We start from the raw sequence: 18,097 nt of genomic DNA, 5'->3' as shown, positions 1-18,097 counted from the left end.
GGTTGTTCTGCCGGTGAAATTAAATCAGTATTGTCCAAGAAAGTAAGACACGATGCCAGCCATATACAAGAAGAGGACCAACACATAGTGCGGCTTCCTTTTGCGGTGCTACAACGAGCAAGATAGCCAGAGTCCTGAAGAGGCAAGGAATAAAACCAGTTTTCCGACCACCTAGGAAAATTAAGGAAATGTTGAGATCAGTCAAAGATAGTCTCGGCTTAAGAGTGCCGGTAATTTATATTATTCCTTGCGAATGCGGCAAGAATTGCGTGGGGCAGTCTGTAAGAACCGTTGCCGACCGCTGCATCGAGCACCAGCGCCACCTGAAATACAGGTATTTGGAAAAATCAGCGTTGGCTGAACATAGCCTGCTTAACAAGCATAAGATTTTATTTGAAGAAACCAGAGTAATAGCCCACGCATCGAATTACTGGGACTCTGTGATCCGGGAAGCAGTCGAAATTAGACTTAGCGATAATAACTTTAACAGAGACAACGGCTATGCACTTAGCAACACTTGGAAGAGTGCACTGGATAAAGAAAAATCGCAGAGAAAAACTTCCTGCACATTACCTCCTGATTCAAGGGATGGCGCTGCAAGCAACGCGGGATAGAAACTACATCTATGGAAGTAGAGGGCACCACTTCACTACGCGCCATATCGCTGTTGCTATGACGTATTTCAGCCAATCAGAAGCCATCCTTTACATATAAAAATGGGAACCTCGTTAGTTCACGACAGTCAGTTTCAGCGCTGACGACGACCATGGAGGTAGTGGTCGAACGCTTGGAGTTTTATCCTGAATTAACACGGCATGTACATCGTGAGATTTTTATTCAAGAAATACGTCGCGAAAGACTTCGTAGCCACATTAGACAAAATATTGTTACCTTCCTTTATGGTGATAACATCAAACAGTTTTGCTACATAATTATCGATTAATTTTTTATTGGGTTTTCCATCATAAGTTGGATAATCTGTAGCATCAGTTCCAATAATACTAAAATTCATGTACAATTGAGCATGATGTAGATGAACCCAACCATCTCCAATATTTATATTAATCTCTGTGTTCTTGTTAGGGAGATTCATATTATTTTTAGTCTTTTCATTCACAGAGAATGAATAAAACTGATAACTTTCGACTTTGTCCATGATTTATTTAAAAATAAAAAATATTAAGCAATTTCTAAAATAACTGTTACACAACCACCATTAAAGTCAATTAAAATATCGTTTTCATCAGTTACAATAATTTCCAAGTCCTGAATTGGGTCAAACATAGGAATATTTACAGGATAATTTGGTTCATGAATTATTGGTCCACCAAATTCTGCATTAGGCTTGAATTAAGCAATAACATTAGTTTCTCTGTGAAAATGATCAGTATGCTTTACATACATTCCATCAGCAAGATTGAAATTTATATTTATTAATCCAAATGTAGTAATTTTAGGAACATCTTTAGCAATAGCCATTTCTTTAGCTTGAACAACTTGATTACCAATCCAAGCACACTACCAATACTATCTTTTATATCCATATACAATTTTACATTACTTTCAATAACAACTCTGTTTAAAATTTCATCTGCTTTAATGTGGATATTTGGCTTCTCCAAATGAATAAATTTTTCCAAGTTTTTCAAACTATACTGATCTACAGGAATTTCTATCGTTTCACCATCACAATAAAGTTAATTATTTCTCGGTGCAATATTTGGAGTTAGGAAAGTTGAATAAAAACCAACTAATGAAACACTACTAAAACTGTCCCTTATTGGAAAAGTTAATCTTTTTTTGAGAACAGATGACTTACCAATTAATTGAAATAGGTGACTCATTTACTATTACAAATTTTTATTAGTGAATAAGCAAAACAGATTGGGAACCAAAAATAAGAAGTCGAAAAATAAACATGGTAAACTTTTATCAAATTCTATTAGATGTACGATAATTGGACCAAGTGGTTGTGGAAAAACTACATTAATGATTGATAATTATATTTTAGCTCCAGGATGGTTAAACTGGAATAAAATTAATCATTTATATGTTTATTCAAAAAGCTTAGATCAACCAAAATACTTGGAATTTATGAAAGGATGTGAAAAAATTCAAGATGAAATAACTACATTCATCGGAAATAATAAAGAAATTGTCCCATTAGATCAATGCCTAGACAATTCAGTTGTTGTATTTGATGACTTTATTCTTGAAAATCAGGATGTTGTTAGAGAATATTTCACTAGAGGAAGACACAAAGGTATAGATTGTTTTTACTAGCTCAAACTTATTCAAAAATACCAAAACAGTCAGTTAGAGATAATTTAAACTTTTTAAATATATTTTGAGAGGATGATAAAAATTTAAATCATTTTTACCATGAGTTTGTTGGTGGAGATTTAAAGTCTGATAATTTTAAAGAAATGTGTAGTAAATGTTGGAATGATCAATTTGGACTTTTCACAATAGACATGACTAGAAAATCAAATGAAGGTTAATTTAGAAATAAAATACAACATTTCTTTTTTAATTAATGTTTTTAATTATTAAATAAATGTTTGCAAAATACGATCCAGAAACTGTTAAAAAAGCTTGATAGAACAGGAGAGTAAAAGAACAGTTAAAAGAAGAGTTTAGAAAATGGAAAAAACAACCAAGAACAGAATATGAAAAATTTAAAAAGGAAGATCAACCAGTTATTGATGCCATTGAACAAGTCAAACAAGGAATTGAAGGCTTAGGTGAAATGTTTTGAAAGCAATTAAAGAAAATAGAGAAGTTGAAAAACAAATGGTTCCTTATTATTTTGATGAATTTAACGATGTTCCAGCAATTAAACATTATGAAAGTGATAAAAGAGATTATAATTAAGCGAATCATAAATAACAAAGTTGTTAGATAATTATGATGAAGAAAGAAAACAGAAAGATGTTAAAAAAATAAAAATAAGTGAAAGAATGTTAGAATACATTAAACATAGTGAAGATAAAGTTTTTGGATTAAAGCATGTTGGTACATTTAAATTTGTAGGTAGATTGCATGTAAAATTTGAAGGCAATAAATTGACAATTGGTAATAGAACATATGAAGGAACTGATGGCTTAATGAATCTTTTAACTAAAAAGCAAATAATTATGGATGATATGAACACACTATTCACAAGTTCTGATCTGTCAAATTATGCAGATATATTGATTGAATCAGGAGCATTATATTCTGACAATAATCCAAATAAAATAAAATCAAGTAAAGGTAATAAATACAAAAATTTGATAAAAGAGATTGTTGAACTTTATTTTTGAAAAAAATGGCATCATCAGATTCAGATGAAAAAACTGGTGAAGGCTTTGTTAAAAAATATACAGAAAAACCCATTGAATATGTTTGCATGAGTGATGTTAGACAATTAATTGATAGATTAGCTGTAATTCATGGTGAAGAAATAGCTGGAAATAAGAATTATCACAATGAAAAAGTTGGAATAATGCAAAGGCTGACTAATAAATTTAGTGATTTCGTTGTCAACAATCCAAAAGGAATTCCATACTTAATTAGAATTTTGAATAATCTTCCTCACACATTTTGGAAGAGCGAAAAACATGGTAAAGGATTAGTCAATTGGTTTTAAATAATGTTCCAAAGCCTGAGATGCATTTACCAGGATATAATTTACTAAACTTGAAGAAAGATTAGAACGTGGTGATCCAGGAATAAATCCATTAGATGAAGCTTGTGACCAGCATGATATCGCATACAGAGATCATAAAGATGTACAATCTAGAAATGATGCAGATAAACAACTCCAGTTAACTGCAAAAGAAAGAATGCATGGCAGTGATGCTTCTTTAGGAGAAAAAGTCGCAGCAACAGCAGTTGGAGGAATAATGTATGGAAAACGAAAATCAGGAATGGGTTTAGGTGTGGATGAAATGGATGCGGAGTTTAATCTTTATTAAATTTTTAATCATATAAATGAATAAGTTTACAATTGATTATACTTTGCTACCTAGTGGCAAAACAAAAACAAAGTCAATTAAATTAAAGTTAAACAATGACCAATTAAATGCAATTGAACTATTTTTAACAGATGTTCAAAAAAGAAAGAAAAAAAAGAAAGTTGGTGGAAATTTACTTTTACATTAGGTATTCCTGTTGTTAAAAAAATTATTGAATATCTGACAGAAAAGAAAGATGGTAAAGGATGAACACAACATGAAGGCGGATTTTTACCATTATTATTGGCTGCATTACCATATTTAGCAACAATTGGTTCTTTAGCTGGTGGATCTGCAGCAATTGCAAATGCTGTTATAAACAAGAAGAAAGCTGATAAAGAATTAGAAGAACAAAAAAGACATAACTTAGAAATGGAAAAGAAAGCTGGAACTGGAATAAAGAAAACAAAAAAATTTCGAAAGAGTAATTAATAAATATTCTAATGCATTAAGTAATTTTGATATATAAGAATTTGCTAAGCAATTAAAAATTAAAGACTTCCATGGAGTATGTATGATTGATGAATTAGCAAATAAGCCATTTGAAATTGAATGTGGTATAGTAAATTTAGATACATCTGATAAGCCTGGTACACATTGGATTTGTTATTATAAAAATAAAGATAAAAAATTTGTTTTTGATTCATTTGGTGGTAATATACCAAAGTAATTAGTTAATTATTTAGGAAAGATGAATTATATTACAATACAGAATGAATACAAAATTTTGATAAAGTAATATGTGGCCATTTGTGTCTTTTTCTTTTAAAATTGCTTTGTGAAAATTATAATTTTAATGATATTTTAGATTTAATAAATGGACATTTTTAGAAATAAGATACATTTATTTAAACAAAGTGAACATGTAGTTAACACATTTTCATTCGATCGAGAAGAAAATATGATTAAACAATCTGATCCAAAGATAACTAATTCGATTAAACAATTTCAAAAATAATTTAATGCTACTTTTAAAGTAACTAAAGGTTATATAGGTTTTAAATGTAGAAGACTTGCTAATGTATATGATCCAATTGATGCAAAAGATGTAGTTAACAAACATTATTTTGGTAATGAACTATTAAACTTTGTTATAATACCAGAATATACAAGCATTTTAACACAATTTAATAACTATGTTAATAGAGAATAATATAACAAGTTTCTTTTAAAGGAAAGAAATGGTATTATAGATGGTATTATGGCGCATAATAATAAAGAAATTAACGATATGAAAAAATCTTATTATTGCATTAAAGAAAATTGATTCAGTAGAAAGTTATACTAAATCATTAGAATCAGAAATTAAAAATAGCTTAGAAAAAAAAGTAAGTAAAGATCTCGAAGTATTGGAAAAATTAGATTGATTATAACTTTATTAAATTTTTAATCTAGATAAATGGAAAATCATACTTCACATGACTGTCACATTCATTGCTTGAAGTGTAAAAAATTTACTGATACACATAATCCATACAGATTAACAACAAAAAATGGAAGACAAAGAATTGGAAAGTCATTGCAGAGTTTGTAAAAAGAAGAAAAGTAAATTCGTCAAAAAAATTTGTAGGCAATGGTCTATATAATATTCCTGAAGAAATTATTAATGAATTACATAAACCAATGAGAAAAATTTTACACAAAGAAATGTAATTTCTCTCAGTGTAGATGATTTATGGCAAGCTGTCTTAGTAGAAACGGATTTGGGCAAGTTGAAAGGAATTTCTAAAATAAACAATGGATATAAATATTTATGTGACTGTTATCGATGTATTTTCGAAATTTGTCTGGGCTGTTCCAGCTACAGACAAAACAGGTAAGAATGTGGCTTATGCATTTGAAAAAATATTCAGCTCCAGGAGACCAAAAAATCTGCAGACAGATAATGGTAAAGAATTTTATAACAAATAATTTAAAGAACTGATCAAGAAATATAACATTAATCATTATTCAACTTTTTCAGAATTAAAAGCATCTGTTGTTGAACAATTGAACAGAACACTTAAAGAAAAGATGTGGAAGAAATTTGCTTTACAAGGAGATTACGAATGGGTTGACATAAACTCGAAACTAGTGACAAATACAATAACACAGTTCATCGAACTATAAAAAGGAAACCAATAGAAGTTAATGAAAAAAATTTAAAGTCGCCCATTTTGGAAAGGTAAAGGACTAAGAAAAAGTGAAATTTAAAAAAGGTGATAAAGTTAGAATTAGTAACCTTAAAGGTCTCTTTCAAAAAGGAAATACAGCTAATTGGTCAACAGAAATATCTGAAATTGAAGATGTTATTCGTTCTAATCCGATCACATATAAACTGAAAGATATTGAAGGTAATTTTTATGAACAAGAGCTACAGAAAACAAAATATCCGGATGTATACTTAGTTGAAAAAGTTTTAAGAAAGAAAGGAGATAAAGTTTATGTTAAATGGTTAGGTTTTGATAATTCGCACAATAGTTGGGTAAATAAAGATTGTTGGGTTTCAAGAGTTTCTTCTCTTTTTGAATGTATTCGTGAGAGGATTATCATGTTGGATTTCGATGAATGGGATTGCATTGTCCTTGAGGAATTTAACATAATGTTTCTTGTTTTGTCTTAAATTTTCAGAGGTCAAGTTATTGACCACTGTATTTCCATACAAAAACTCAAGAATGTCATTCGTGATGAACACGTTCTTCTCTTCAAACAAAGGAATCCAAATGTCATTGAACCAACTTCCTGAACATAATTCATAATTCCTTTCTTGAATGAATTCGAAAATGTTCAATTCTGAACTAGTGACAACGACCATTTATATAGAATGAAAATACATTAGTAAATTAAAATTTTTCGTTGCCTCTTAAGGTGAACGATTCAATCAGTTTAAAATTTCAGTATTAGATATTTCCATTTAATATAGAATAAAAATACATTAGTAAATTAAAATTTTTTAGGCATCTGCAACTTCCTTAAGAGTGTGTCATTAAAGATAACAATTTCCTTTTCATCAAATGTGTATTGTACTAAAAACTCATAAATAAAATAAAAAAATCAGTAGAAATACTAATGAGAGAAGGAAAATTATAAGTGTAAACATTTTATCTATGCAGCTATCAACCCAACAGCAACATGAAAGAGGATTCATTTATTAAGGAAAAATTTTAATTATTAATGAAAATTCATCTCAATATATGGAAGCATACAAGAAGTGTAAAAAATGTGAAGTAGAGAAATCAATTGATAACTTTTATCAAAACAAATACTCAAAGGATAAGTTTTCATATATGTGTAAAGAATGTCATAAAATGATTACAAAAAATACATATAATAACAAAAAAGAATGTTTTGAACAGTTTATATCTAATTATAAAAAACATTTACAAACAAATAGACACATCAAAAATGAACTACATACTTAGAGTATTAAAAATTTTCCTTAAATAAATTAGAACTATTTCTGCAATTTTTCAAATCTATTAAAAATTTATCTTTAATAAATTAGAACTATCTTTGCTGCTGCTCTCCAATTTTGCAAATCTTCTAAAAATTATCTTAAATCTTTGCTGTTGATCTTCAATGTTTTCAAATCTATTAAAAATTTATCTTTAATAAATGGAAGCCTTTCTGAGAAAGTTTCCAGTCACTCAACTTCGTGATTATTGCAGGAGGAATAATTTACAAGGATGTAGTGCAATTAGAAACGATGGTTTTATCAACTTAATTGTTTCAAATAATTTACCACCACCACCACCCATTTTGTCAGAAGCTAATGAAAATTTTTCTATAATAAAAGATAGAAAAATGTAAGTCTCTCTGAGAGATTTAACAGTTGCTCAACTTCATGATTATTGCAAAAGGATTAATTAACAAGGGTATAGTGCACTTAGAAAGGATGGTCTTATCAACTTAATTATTTCAAATAATTCACAAGTTGCTACAAGAACTCTAGAAAATTTGAAAGTAAGTGAACTAATAGATAAAGCTAAAGATCTTGGTATTAAAGGATACAATACATTAAAGAAATCAGAGTTAATTAATGCCATTGTATTACAAGAGTTTAATTTTCATCCAGATGTATTTCAAAAAACTAGATTAAGAGCAAAATGTGTACCAAATATAAATTACTTTTACAGATCTGATGATGATATTATTGAAAAGCCTCGTCCACCAAGAGAGGAAAAAATAGTAAGACTAGATGAAATTTATCCTTTGTTTTTGGTCATCAGTCTACTGACAGGTTTGATGCGGCCCGCCACGAATTCCTTTCCTGTGCTAACCTTTTCACCTCAGAGTAGCACTTGCAACCTACGTCCTCAATTATTTGCTTGACGTATTCCAATCTCTGTCTTCCTCTACAGTTTTTGCCCTCTACAGCTCCTTCTAGTACCATGGAAGTCATTCCCTCATGTCTTAGCAGATGTCCTATCATCCTGTCCCTTCTCCTTATCAGTGTTTTCCACATATTCCTTTCCTCTCCGATTCTGTGTAGAACCTCCTCATTCCTTACCTTATCAGTCCACCTAATTTTCAACATTCGTCTACAGCACCACATCTCAAATGCTTCGATTCTCTTCTGTTCCGGTTTTCCCACAGTCCATGTTTCACTACCATACAATGCTGTACTCCAGACGTACATCCTCAGAAATTTCTTCCTCAAATTAAGGCCGGTATTTGATATTAGTAGACTTCACTTGGCCAAAAATGCCTCTTTTGCCATAGCGAGTCTGCTTTTGATGTCCTCCTTGCTCTGTCCGTCATTGGTTATTTTACTGCCTAGGTAGCAGAACTTCATTGACTTCGTGACCATCAATCCTGATGTTAAGTTTCTCGCTGTTCTCATTTCTACTACTTCTCATTACCTTCGTCTTTCTCCGATTTACTCTCAAACCATACTGTGTACTCATTAGACTGTTCATTCCATTCAGCAGATCATTTAATTCTTCTTCACTTTCACTCAGGATAGCAATGTCATCAGCGAAACGTATCGTTGATATCCTTTCACCTTGTATTTTAATTCCACTCCTGAACCTTTCTTTTATTTCCATCATTGCTTCCTCGATGTACAGATTGAAGAGTAGGGGCGAAAGGTTACAGCCTTGTCTTACACCCTTCTTAATACGAGCACTTCATTCTTGATCGTCCACTCTTATTATTCCCTCTTGGTTGTTGTACATATTGTAAATGACCCGTCTCTCCCTATAGCTTACCCCTACTTTTTTCAGAATCTTCAACAGCTTGCACCATTTTATATTGTCGAACGCTTTTTCCAGGTCGACAAATCCTATGAAAGTGTCTTGATTTTTCAGTAGCCTTGCTTCCATTGTTAGCCGTAACGTCAGAATTGCCTCTCTCGTCCCTTTACTTTTCCTAAAGCCAAACTGATCGTCACCTAGCGCATTCTCAATCTTCTTTTCCATGCTTCTGTATATTATTCTTGTAAGCAGCTTCGATGCATGAGCTGTTGAGCTGATTGTGCAATAATTCTCGCACTTGTCAGCTCTTGCCGTCTTCGGAATTGTGTGGATGATGCTTTTCCGAAAGTCAGATGGTATATCGCCAGACTCATATATTCTACACACCAGCGTGAATAGTCGTTTTGTTGCCACTTCCCCCAATGATTTTAGAAATTCCGATGGAATATTATCCATCCCTTCTGCCTTATTTGACCATAAGTCCTCCAAAGCTCTTTTAAATTCCGATTATAATACTGGATCCCCTATCTCTTCTAAATCGACTCCTGTTTCTTCTTCTGCCACATGAGACAAATCTTCACCCTCATAGACGCTTTCAATGTATTCAGCCGCCAATGCTGATTATTTATCAAAATTTACGCAGTGGCGGGGATCGAACCCGGAACTGTAGACGTGTTTGATTATGAATCAAAGACGCTACCCTTAGACCACGACCATTTAGTAGTAAATTATTTGATAAAGAAAAGGAAGCTGAGCCCTCTGAAAAGAATTTAATTGAGATAAAAGAAATTAAATCGAAATTTAATGAAAAATTTAAAGCACGGTCTGTTGACTATAAAATTGTCTTTAACAATGCTAACATTGTCAAAGTCGATATTGTTAGTGAGAAAACAGATTATACAACGAAAGCACTCAATTCCGTGGTAGATGTAGCTAAAAAGAGGAATAATTTCAGGAAAGGAGATAATCTGAATATAACAACCAACGACCTAAAAATGTTTTCTCCAATTTCTACAGGTTATGATGCATCGAATAATACACAAGAGTCTGTTCAAATTTTGTGCAACAAAATGAGGGATATCTTAACATAAGATGAAACTGTTGATATAGTAAAAACATGATTTAATATTCAGGTTTTAGCAATTCCTAGAGGTAGTGGGCATGAAAAAATAATAAATCTGGCAGAAGACAAAAAGCCTAAGAGATGCATCACAAGAATTCATAACAATGATAATTTGTGTTGTCCTAGAGCTGTAATTGTGGCTTTGGCATATCACACAAATAATATTTTGGGAAGAGAACTCAGTGATAATGAAATTAAGAGTTGGAGATGAATACAAATTACAGAAAGAGTTAACTAATATATTATGTAATCAGTTGGGCGAATACAGAGAAGAAGGATTTACTTTGGATGACATTAAAAATATTGAAGAATTGTTGGATATCCAAATAAATGTAGTATGTGCTGAACATTTTAATGCAATTATCTATAGTGGTCCTGAGAAAGACATCAAGATTTATCTGTACAAAGATCACAATCATTTTGATGTAATTAACAGTATGACTGCTTTCTTAGGATCATCATATTTCTGTGATAAATGCAAGAAACCATATCACAACAAGGAGAAACACATATGTAAAATAGATCGAAAAGTGTGTATATTATGCAAAAGACCAGAACATGAAAGTGAAGAAAATAAGATTTATTGTGAGAAATGTAAGAGATACTGTTATAATGAACAATGCTTAAACAATCACCAAGAAGTTTGTGATACAGCTTACAAGTGTGAAGGATGTAAAAAGATTTGTTTAAGATCTAAAGAACATAAATGTGGCTTTGAACTTTGCAGAAATTGTAAACAAGTAGTGGAAATTGGAAATCATAAATGTTATATGCAACTTGTATTGCAAAAAGGTGGTATCTGTGAATGAAAATTTGGTGATGAATTTATAGTGCAAGGTTGCCCAAATTGTAATAAAGAAGGTTGCTATGTTAATGTTGAATTCCAAGATTTTTTTATTTACCAGTGCTTCGTGTGTAATAAAATAGTTGGTGGTAAAGAGTTTAAATGTTGTGAAAAAGGCTTTCCAAAGAAAATGAATTGTACCTATACTGAAAGATACATGTGGTTTGATTATGAAGCAACTCAAGAAACTGGAACACACATTCCAAATCTTATAATTGTTCACAATTTTAAAGGTGATACTGTTTATAAATTTAAGACAAAGGATGAATTCTGTAAGTGGATGATATCTCAAAAGAACAGTTATCACACATTCATAGCTCACTATGCAAAAGGTTATGATTCCCAATTCATTCTGAAGTACTGTGTTGAAAACACAATAATGCCATCTACCATCTACACAGGAACTAAAGTAATATTATTGGAGATCAAACAGTTAGGCAAAAAAATTAAAGACAGCAGTAATTTTTTACAAGGTCCACTTAGTAGTTTTCCAAAAACTTTTGATTTGAAGGATTTGAAGATGGCTACTTCCCACATTTATTCAATACGCCAGCAAATGAAAACTATATAGGACTGATTCCTGGTACTGAATATTATTGTGTTGACAGTATGAAGCCAAAAGATAGAGATATATTAAGATGAGGTTGTTTAGAATTAAGAAAACAGTTTCTGGAAATTGCTAACATTGATGCATTCTGTCAGTTAACAATTGCTGGCGTTTGTATAGCAATTTACAGATCGAAATATTTACAGAAAAATACAATCGCTGTATTGGATAAAGAACAGAATGAGAATTACTGTAAACAATCGATAGCCTGGTTGAATAGTTTAAATAATAGCAACATCTCACATGCTCTTAACGCTGGAGAAGTCGGAATTGCAGGAGCAAAAGTAGGTGGATTTGATAAAGCAACTAATACTGTTTACCAATATCATGGTTGCTTCTGGCATGGTTGTAAAAAATGTTTTAAAAGTGCAACAATTAACAACAGAAATAAGGAAAATATGAGTGATCTTTATCAAAAGACAAGAGAAGAAATACGAAATACTGGATAGAATCTGGTGGAAATGTGGGAATGTGATTCAGTGAACTCAGTACAGTACAAAAATCTTATACAGTAACCTAAAATTGTTGAACCATTGAATTCAAGAGATGCATTTTATGTTGGACGAACAGATGAGACAAAATTAAGAGCTAAAGCAGATGGTATTAGCTCAAAAATAAAATATATTGATGTATGTAGTATTTATCCAACCGTGCAATATTATGATTATTATCCTCAACAACATCCAAGGAAAATATATAGACCAAGATACTATTCTAAAAATTGGTATGGGTTAATAAAATGTAAAGTATTCGCTCCTAGAAGATTGTATCATCCAGTTTTACCTGTATGCATGCAAATCGATAAAAATGAAAAACTATTGTTTCCTCTGTGTGTCAAATGTGCAGAAGAACAGCTATGTAAATGCAATCACTGTGATGAAGAAAGAAGTTTTATTGGAACTTGGTCGACAGATGAAGTAAAGAAAGCTGTAGAAAAAGGAGATAAAGTTTTAGAAGTTTATAAAGTATGGGACTTTAAAAATAAAAGCAATATACTGTTTATAAATTATGTGAAACACTTTATGAAAATAAAATTAGAAATTAGTTCACATAATTTTGAGACTGACGAAGAATACATCAAAACAGTTAAAGAGAAGTGGATATTGACTTGGATTGTGATAGAATAAAAGAAAATCCTGGAAAGCGAGCTGTTGCCAAGATCTGTCTGAATTCATTATGGGGCAAATTTGGACAAAGACAAAACATGAGTCAAACAGAATATGTGACAAATTTGCAACAATTTTATGAGATACTGTTGGATGGTCAATTAGATAACTTAGATGTAAATTTTATTACAGAGGAAATGGTCCAGATGAGGTATAATTCCAAAAATTATTATGTGGAAAACAATGCAGCAACGAATATCTTTATAGCTGCACTCTCTACATCAAATGCAAGACTTAGATTGTATGATATGTTAGATAAATTAGGAAAAAATGTTATATATTTCAATACTGATTCTGTAGTGTATATAGATGATGATAAAAATACTGTGGAAACAGGTTGTATGTTAGGTGAATGGACAGATGAATTGGGAAATAATTGGATTACACTTTGGGCTTCAACAGGTCCAAAAAGTTATTATTATGAGAAAAATGATAAAAAGACAGAAATGAAAGTAAAAGAAATCAGATTAAATTACAAGAATATTCCAAAGTAGAATGGCACATCTATGCTCAGAAGTGAAAGAAGTGAAAGAAAAGATACAATTAGAATACAATCAGATAACTAGAGATGTTGATACTAAAAATCTAGTAAACAAACTGGTTAAGAAAGAATTTTCATTTCAGTATGATAAAAGAATTGTTCTGGATAACTATGATACAGTGCCTTATGGATACTAAAAATTATCTGTATCTTCTAATGTAAATAAAAAATTCATACCACATTCCTTATACAAATAGAATAAATTACTTAGTTGCATTTTGTTGTATTCTAAGATGTCTAACTTTTTAGTTATGAATGATAAACTTTTAAAAATAACAAATAAACTTTAATGTAATTTTGTAGGTAAATTATTAATTGGTAAATTAGAATCTACTATTTGTTTTACTGTCATAGAAAAGAGAGAATTGGAATATTCTATCTCCTCCCATATTTCTATATCTGTTTCCCAGTAGTTATCAAAGTACTTTTCGTGTTTTTCTTTATAAATTCTGTTTAATGCACGACCATGTTTACTATGCTTCTGACTTCTCAAGTGTTCTATAATTAATGATGGTTTAAAATATTCTGTGCAAGTATTACACTCAACTTGTTTCTCTCTTGGATTATTACTTCTTTCGCAAAGATGTCAAACTTAAATTCATCCCAAACATTAGTCATATTTATATAGAATAAAAATTTGAAAGATTATTAAAATTTTATTCTATATAAATGGAAAATCTACTGAAGAAGCTCAATAATGTCAGCAATTCTAATCTGTTTAAAAAGATTAGTTAGTTTGATGTAAATGAGCGTTATTACATTACTGACTCTGAACATTTAAAAACTAGATATGGTAATAAAATTTGTCTAGAGCTCAATAATAAATTTAAAATTATTTTGCCAGAAACGTTTAATAAAATAATAGATAACTGGGACTTCCAATTTTTTAAAGATGGTGAAATTAAACTAAAATATAAAGGAATGAAGAGAACTAAAAATAATGATAACGAATTTCATGATCTAGAGTTTGTTGTGTAGAATTTTTTTAAAACAATCAGCTCATTGACTCTTCCTTATTCGATCATGTTAAATTACAGAATATCTATATTAAAAATGGCAGCAACGAGATTTTTCCTCAAGAAATGCGGTATCTAGATCCGCCAAATATTTATTTAAAAGCTTATGATGCTTTCTTAGATTTTAAGAAACTAAACAATTGAATGGTGATGTTAATGTGAGTCCATTCAGCTTTATTGAAAATTATCCTATCTATGTTATAAATATGTCTAGAAGAATGAATGTATTAGCTACACAGAAAACTTCAATGAAGTTGTGTGCAAATTTTACTGATAAAATTCCGAAAGATACGCTTATGTATGTGGTAATGTATGGTAAAAACAATTTGACATATGATTCGCAGCATAGAATTTTAGTTGAAAGTTTTCAGTTTTTGTTGTTGCATCCATTAATAAAAAATTTTAGTAGCTAGTGTGCGCAGTCTAGCAGTTTATAAGACAGTGAAAGACATCATTAAAAAATAACCTGCAACTGCACACAAGTGACCCACTTACTACTTATTGTAGTTATGTTATGTAGTTTTATGTATTGTTATGAGACTAGATATATGACAGTGACTAATAAGAGTATTTTGTCGCGAAATATGGCTTCGCGCGAAAATTACGGAGACCGCCATAATTGGTTGCGTTCTGACCAATAATGTAGGAGCTGCTATTCCCGTAATGGTGCATTTCCTGACGTGAGCGTGAATTATAAATGTCAGCTGTCAAATCACGTAGGGATTGTTTACCCAGTAATAAAACTTTTTGATATTGTATTGTTACGAATCCTAGTATTAAGAGACAGTCGTTATACTCAAAAGTGGGTAGATGTATGGTGAACCCCCCCCCCCCCCCCCAGTGTTCATGCAATTATTAACAGTATTGTGTGTGATTCACGAAATTTCAGAGCAGTTTCTCGTGAATATTAGACTTTTCAGTTCATAAACAAAGTGTGATCGTGACCAATTGAGAAGTATAACAAAGAGTGTGGTTTTCCAACTAGAATTTTGGATGACTTCACAGTTCAGATTTTGATAATTATTTTTCCTGGGGGTTTGAAGTCATCACAGCCTCCACGCCTCTCCTGGGCTCGTGACCATTTCGATTGGATCCCTGACGACTGGAAAGCTGTTACCTGTTGTCAACGACGCACTATACCAGTTGGCAGTGGCTCCATAATTCTGTGGGCAGTGGGGCAGTGTTTGCGTGGCATGGACTGCGTCCTCTTGACCAAGTGATCCGATCATTGACTGGAAATGGTTATTTCTGGCTACTTTGAGACCATTTGCAGACTTCATGTTTCTTAACAGCAACGGAATTTTTATGGATGACAATGCACAATGTCATCAGGCTACAGTTGTTCACAATTGATTTAAAGATTATTCTGGACAGTTCGAGGGAATGATTTGGCAACCCAGATCGCCCAATATGAATCCCATCGAAAATTTATGGGACACTATCGAGAGGTTAGTTCATGCACAAAATTTTGCAGTAGCAACACTTTCGGAATTATTGATGGTTGTAGAGGTGTCATGGCTCACTATTTCTCCAGGAGACTTCCCATGACTTGTTAAATCCCTACCACGTCGATCTGCTGTACTACTCTCCGAGCAAAAGAAGATTGGACATTATATTAGGAGGTATCCCATGACTTTTGTCATCTCACTGTAGAGCATAAGCGTCACACACGCTTACAACAAGTGACAAATTAGTTATTGCATAGTTTTGCCTCAGTACTAGTTATCATATGGAGGATAACAACACGAATATTGTGGTATGCGCTTCCAGGTATTGAGATAGTGGTATTAAGGAAGCAAGCTCAAATTAAATTAGCAAGTCAAATCAAAAATAGAAATGATGGATTTTGGTAGCTACTCACTCGTTGGTAATTATTATTATTATTATTCATTTTGGTCATCTTTGGTTATGTGGTGGTGCTACCTGTTTACGGTGTGTGTGTGTTTTGTCTGTCCACATATGCTGCCTTATGGCTTTTCTATGGTGTAGCTCACCTACAAAGGGTTTAAATTTCATTGCCCAGAACCCTCTCATTGCATTTTGAAGATGCCACTAAGCTGCATCCCAATAAGCTGTCTGAACATTTAATTCCCTTATAGAAACGTAATTTTCATGTGGTTAACTGTAGAATACTAGGTACCAGACTATAGTGTTGAGAGAATACTGTAACTAACTACATGTCTCCTTCCACAGTTGAGCAGTGAAGACCAGAGTTTGGAACAGAGAGCACGGAATGCCACTCTCGGACTATAAAGACCTGGTGGGCACCGTGGCAAGCTATGCTGCCATCGCTCAGATGCTCTCTGGCATCATCATGTGCCGCAACTTCGCTCGCCAGGGCACCACACGTGGCATGCCCCCGACCATGTTCGTCATGGGTGGCACGCTGGGCGTCGTCATGGTGGAGTTCGCCCGCATCATGAAGGACGCGGCAATGCTGCGCGCCAACCGCGCCATCATGCTACTCAACCTGGGCTACCTGGCTTGCTACTGGTACTACTGCGACGACCGGCCCCTGTTCTACCGAACACTGACCAAAGCCACCGTCCTGGCTGCGGGGCTGCTCACCTACGCCCGCCTCGAGGACCCCGCAGTGGTCGAGTTCCGGTTCGGTGCCATCCTCACTGTCCTGTTCTTCTTCCTAGTCGCTTCACCACTCTTTTCACTGCGAGAGATCATCAGAACCAAGAACAGCATCAGCATACCACTGCCGATGGTCCTGTCGGGTACTGTTGTAACCCTACTGTGGCTGCTTTACGGGGTGATGATTGGAAGTGCTTTTCTGATTTTCCAGAATGTGATTGTTTTGGTCTTATCAGTGGCCCAGTTGGGTCTGGTTATCATTTACCCGAGGACTCTGCCACCTGAGGAGAGCAAGGGCGTTGACTATCTTTGATAACTGTGCTCAACTGACTGTCTGACAACTTTGTGTTTGATGATACAACTGTAGTATTCTGTCTTCCTACTTTTTTATACAAATTGTTTGCTAATAAAATGTTGATCTGGAAATATTTTTTTCGTCACAGCTTCATTGCTAATCTTGACAGATGTTGGGTCTCAGCAGAGTACAGCGCATGAGTATTTTAAATGACTCTTGATGATAATTTCTAATGATTTCTCAAGGGTTACCAGAGTTGGAGATGCATACGAAGAAAGAGAGGTTGTACACAGAGTCTAAAAGATTTAGGTTATCTACTTTAATCGACAGCATTACTGGCAGAATAAAGCAACTCTAGTGCTATTCAACTACTAGTTAAGTAACCTTCTCAGTCACGTTCACAATGATGTAGTGATCCACTCAGTGACTAAGTAGCTTTATTCAATGCTGTGTCAATCTCAAAGTACACTACTTCAGTTGTTAGTATATAAATGATTACGTATTCACATATATATATATATATATAGGATGGTCCATTGATAGTGACCAGGCCAAATATCTCACGAAATAGGCATCAAACGAAAAAACTACAAAGAACGAAACTTGTCTAGCTTGAAGGGGGAAACCAGATGGCGCTATGATTGGTCCGCTAGATGGCGCTGCCATAGGTCAAACGGATATCAAATGCGTTCTTTTAAATAGGAACCCCCATTCTTTGTTACATATTCGTGTAGTACGTATAGAAATATG

The 18,097-nt window shown here is 32.8% G+C and overlaps 1 protein-coding gene across 1 annotated transcript in view; it reads left to right on the top strand.

Annotated features, from left to right (window-relative positions):
* Positions 1–17,478, top strand: part of LOC124554120 (sugar transporter SWEET1-like) — a 101,002-nt gene extending 83,524 nt beyond the window's left edge. The window contains exon 2 of the mRNA XM_047128184.1: positions 16,663–17,478. Coding sequence (XP_046984140.1) covers positions 16,703–17,365 — 663 coding nt within the window. The 5' untranslated portion in view covers positions 16,663–16,702 and the 3' untranslated portion in view covers positions 17,366–17,478. The remainder of the gene's footprint in view (positions 1–16,662) is intronic.
* Positions 17,479–18,097: the final 619 nt, after the last annotated feature.

Source organism: Schistocerca americana, chromosome 11, assembly GCF_021461395.2.
Source record: "Schistocerca americana isolate TAMUIC-IGC-003095 chromosome 11, iqSchAmer2.1, whole genome shotgun sequence".
NCBI classification, from domain to species: Eukaryota; Metazoa; Arthropoda; class Insecta; order Orthoptera; family Acrididae; genus Schistocerca; species Schistocerca americana.
This window is presented reverse-complemented; position numbering and strand designations above follow the sequence as displayed.